The sequence below is a fragment of the Oncorhynchus kisutch genome, linkage group LG5, assembly GCF_002021735.2.
Source record: "Oncorhynchus kisutch isolate 150728-3 linkage group LG5, Okis_V2, whole genome shotgun sequence".
Taxonomy (NCBI): Eukaryota; Metazoa; Chordata; class Actinopteri; order Salmoniformes; family Salmonidae; genus Oncorhynchus; species Oncorhynchus kisutch.
This window is the reverse complement of record NC_034178.2, coordinates 76943836-76949835: the sequence shown is the minus strand read 5'-3', so window position 1 is coordinate 76949835 and position 6000 is coordinate 76943836. Positions and strand designations below refer to the sequence as shown.

Below are 6000 nucleotides of genomic sequence, written 5' to 3'. Positions count from 1 at the left end.
CTATCCCAGTAGCTAACTGTCTGTCTGTCTGTCTATCCCAGTAGCTAACTGTCTGTCTGTCTGTCTCTGTCCCAGTAGCTAACTGTCTGTCTGTCTATCCCAGTAGCTAACTGTATGTCTGTCTGTCTATCCCAGTAGCTAACTGTCTGTCTATCCCAGTAGCTAACTGTCTGTCTGTCTGTCTGTCTATCCCAGTATCTACCTGTCTGTCTGTCTGTCTATCCAGTAGCTAACTGTCTGTCTGTCTGTCTATCCCAGTAGCTAACTGTCTGTCTATCCCAGTAGCTAACTGTCTGTCTGTCTGTCTATCCCAGTAGCTAACTGTCTGTCTGTCTGTCTGTCTGTCTGTCTGTCTGTCTGTCTGTCTGTCTGTCTGTCTGTCTGTCTGTCTGTCTGTCTATCCCAGTAGCTAACTGTCTGTCTGTCTGTCTATCCCAGTAGCTAACTGTCTGTCTGTCTGTCTATCCCAGTAGCTAACTGTCTGTCTGTCTGTCTATCCCAGTAGCTAACTGTCTGTCTGTCTGTCTATCCCAGTAGCCAACTGTCTGTCTGTCTGTCTATCCCAGTAGCTAACTGTCTGTCTGTCTGTCTATCCCAGTAGCTAACTGTCTGTCTGTCTGTCTATCCCAGTAGCTAACTGTCTGTCTGTCTGTCTATCCCAGTAGCTAACTGTCTGTCTGTCTGTCTATCCCAGTAGCTAACTGTCTGTCTGTCTGTCTATCCCAGTAGCTAACTGTCTGTCTGTCTGTCTATCCCAGTAGCTAACTGTCTGTCTGTCTGTCTATCCCAGTAGCTAACTGTCTGTCTGTCTATCCCAGTAGCTAACTGTCTGTCTGTCTATCTATCCCAGTAGCTAACTCTGTCTGTCTATCCCAGTAGCTAACTGTCTGTCTGTCTATCCCAGTAGCTAACTGTCTGTCTGTCTATCCCAGTAGCTAACTGTCTGCTTGTCTGTCTCAGTAGCTAACTACTGTCTGTCTGTCTCAGTAGCTAACTACTGTCTGTCTGTCTCAGTAGCTAACTACTGTCTGTCTGTCTCAGTAGCTAACTACTGTCTGTCTATCCCAGTAGCTAACTACTGTCTGTCTATCCCAGTAGCTAACTGTCTGTCTGTCTATCCCAGTAGCTAACTGTCTGTCTGTCTATCCCAGTAGCTAACTGTCTGTCTGTCTATCCCAGTAGCTAACTGTCTCTCTGTCTATCCCAGTAGCTAACTGTCTGTCTGTCTATCCCAGTAGCTAACTGTCTGTCTGTCTATCCCAGTAGCTAACTGTCTGTCTGTCTATCCCAGTAGCTAACTGTCTGTCTATCCCAGTAGCTACTGTCTGTCTGTCTATCCCAGTAGCTAACTGTCTGTCTGTCTATCCCAGTAGCTAACTGTCTGTTTGTCTATCCCAGTAGCTAACTGTCTGTCTATCCCAGTAGCTAACTGTCTGTCTGTCTATCCCAGTAGCTAACTGTCTGTTTGTCTATCCCAGTAGCTAACTGTCTGTCTGTCTATCCCAGTAGCTAACTGTCTGTCTGTCTATCCCAGTAGCGAACTGTCTGTCTGTCTATCCCAGTAGCGAACTGTCTGTCTGTCTATCCCAGTAGCTAACTGTCTGTCTGTCCCAGTAACTTATTATTATTCGACCATGCTGGTCATTTATGAACATTTGAACATCTTTGCCATGTTCTGTTATAATCTCCACCCGGCACAGCCAGAAGAGGACTGGCCACCCCACATAGCCTGGTTCCTCTCTAGGTTTCTAATCTCCACCTGGCACAGCCAGAAGAGGACTGGCCACCCCACATAGCCTGGTTCCTCTCTAGGTTTCTTCCTAGGTTTTGGCCTTTCTAGGGAGTTTTTCCTAGCCACCGTGCTTCTACACCTGCATTGCTTGCTGTTTGGGGTTTTAGGCTGGGTTTCTGTACAGCACTTTGAGATATCAGCTGATGTACGAAGGGCTATATAAATAAATTTGATTTGATTTGATTGTGTATTGAAAACCAAATAGTTGTGTATTAAAACCAAATAGTTGTGTATTGAAAACCAAATAGTACAAGCAGCTATGAGGTGAACCTTAGACAGACATGAAGTGAAAACCAGACAGACGTGAAGTTAAAACCAGACAGAAATGAAGTTAAAACAAGACAGAAATGAAGTTAAAACCAGACAGACGTGAAGTGGGAAAGTTATAAAATAAATAGTGTACCTTTAAATCTCTCCAGCAGGTGTCGGCCCACGTACCAGCAGGCAGTCTCAAAGTTGGGGAACGGAGTCAGACAATTCACCTTGAGACGCTTCTCCACCTCGTACGCTCTGGGAGGGGGAGAAGACGACACAAAGAGATGGAAAATAACTTCAGATAAACTATGTGCTTTACCTGGGAGATAAACGTTGTGACCTCACAGCTGAAGGTTTTGTCTCGTCCGTTAAAGTGGAGTCTCCACCTCCTCATTGAAACTAGTGATGTTCTCACCTCATCTGCATCTCAACACTCAGGTTGTGGACAAAGTGTCCGGAAAAGGCCAGTGTGTCCACTGGAGTCAGAACTGCATTGATCCAACCTGGGAACAGAACACATTATATACACATTACATACATACCAATACATTATATACACACATTACATACACACATTACATACACACATTACATACACACATTATATACATACCAACACATTATATACACACATTATATACATACATTGTATACACCAACACATTATATACACACTAACACATTACATACACACTAACACATTACATACACACTAACACATTACATACACACTACACATTACATACACACATTACATACACACTAACACATACATACACACTAACACATTATATACACACCACACATTATATACACACCAACACATTATATACACACCAACACATTATATACACACATTACACACACACAAACACATTACATACACACATTATATACACACTAACACATTATATACACACTAACACATTATATACACACATTATATACACACTACACATTATATACACACATTATATACACACATGACATACACACTAACACATTACATACACACTAACACATTACATACACACATTACATACACACTAACACATTACATACACACTAACACATTATATACACACCAACACATTATATACACACATTACATACACACTACACATTATATACACACATTATATACACACATGACATACACACTAACACATTACATACACACTAACACATACATACACACATTACATACACACTAACACATACATACACTAACACATTACATACACACTAACACATTATATACACACCAACACATTATATACACACCAACACATTATATACACACCAACACATTATATACACACTAACACATTATATACACACATTACACACACACAAACACATTACATACACACATTATATACACACTAACACATTATATACACACTAACACATTACATACACACATTATATACACACCAACACATTATATACAGCAACACATTATATACACACATTATATACACACATTACATACACACTAACACACTATATACACACATTATATACACACATTACATACACACTAACACATTATATACACACATTACATACACACTAACACATTATATACACACATTACATACACACTAACACATTATATACACACATTATATACACACTAGCACATTATATACACACATTATATACACACCAACACATTACATACACACCAACACATTATATACACACTAACACATTATATACACACATTACATACACACATTATATACACACTAACACATTATATACACACATTATATACACACTAACACATTATATACACACTAACACATTACATACACACCAACACATTATATACACACATTACATACACACTAACACATTATATACACACATTACATACACACTAACATATTATATACACACCAACACATTATATACACACATTATATACACACCAACACATTATATACACACATTATATACACACTAACACATTATATACACATATTACATACACACATTACATACACACTAACACATTATATACACACATTATATACACACTAACACATTATATACACACATTACATACACACTAACACATTACATACACACATTATATACACACTAACACATTATATACACACATTATATACACACTAACACATTATATACACACTAACACATTACATACACACCAACACATTATATACACACATTACATACACACTAAACTAACATATTATATACACACTAACATATTATATACACACCAACACATTATATACACACTAACACATTATATACACACATTACATACACACTAACATATTATATACACACCAACACATTATATACACACATTATATACACACCAACACATTATATACACACATTACATACACACTAACACATTATATACACACATTACATACACACTAACATATTATACCACACCAACACATTATATACACACATTATATACACACCAACACATTATATACACACATTACATACACACTAACACATTATATTACACACATTACATACACACTAACATATTATATACACACCAACACATTATATACACACATTATATACACACCAACACATTATATACACACTAACACATTATATACACACATTATATACACACCAACACATTATATACACACATTATATACACACCAACACATTATATACACACATTACATACACACCAACACATTATATACACATTATATACACACCAACACATTACATACACACATTACATACACACATTATATACACACCAACACATTATATACACACCAACAGATTATATACACACATTATATACACACCAACACATTATATACACACTAACACATTATATACACACATTATATACATACCAACACATTATATACACACATTATATACACACCAACACATTACATACACACATTATATACATACCAACACATTATATACACACATTATATACACACCAACACATTACATACACACATTATATACACACCAACACATTATATACACACCAACAGATTATATACACACAATACATACACACATTATATACACACATTACATACACACTAACACATTATATACACACATTATATACACACATTATATACACACCAACACATTATATACACACATTACATACACACCAACACATTATATACACACATTATATACACACCAACACATTATATACACACATTACATACACACCAACACATTATATACACACATTATATACACACATTATATACACACCAACACATTACATACACACCAACACATTATATACACACATTATATACACACATTATATACACACCAACACATTATATACACACACATTATATACACACATTACATACACACATTGCATACACACCAAGACATTATATACACACATTATATACACACCAACAAATTATATACACACACATTATATACACACATTACATACACACCAACACATTATATACACACATTACATACACACCAACACATTACATACACACATTACATACACACCAACACATTATATACACACATTACATACACACCAACACATTACATACACACTAACACATTATATACACACATTACATACACACTAACACATTATATACACACCAACACATTACATACACACATTACATACACACTAACACATTATACACACACATTACATACATACCAACACATTACATACATACCAACATATTACATACACACATACCAACACATTATATACACACTAACACATTATATACACACATTACACACATACCAACACATTATATACACACTAACACATTATATACACACCAACACATTATATACACACTAACACATTATATACACACATTACATACACACATTACATACATACCAACACATTACATACACACTAACACATTATATACACACATTACATACACACT

At 36.0% G+C, this 6000-nt stretch overlaps 1 protein-coding gene across 2 annotated transcripts in view; it reads right to left on the bottom strand.

Annotated features, from left to right (window-relative positions):
• Positions 1 to 6000, bottom strand: part of LOC109884472 (lysine-specific demethylase phf2) — a 158525-nt gene that overhangs the window by 87344 nt on the left and 65181 nt on the right. For both annotated transcript variants that reach the window (XM_031825871.1, XM_031825872.1), the window contains exons 8-9: positions 2463 to 2550; positions 2196 to 2302 (exon numbers count right to left, since the gene is read on the bottom strand). In XM_031825871.1, the coding sequence (XP_031681731.1) occupies positions 2196 to 2302; positions 2463 to 2550 (195 nt within the window). The remainder of the gene's footprint in view (positions 1 to 2195; positions 2303 to 2462; positions 2551 to 6000) is intronic.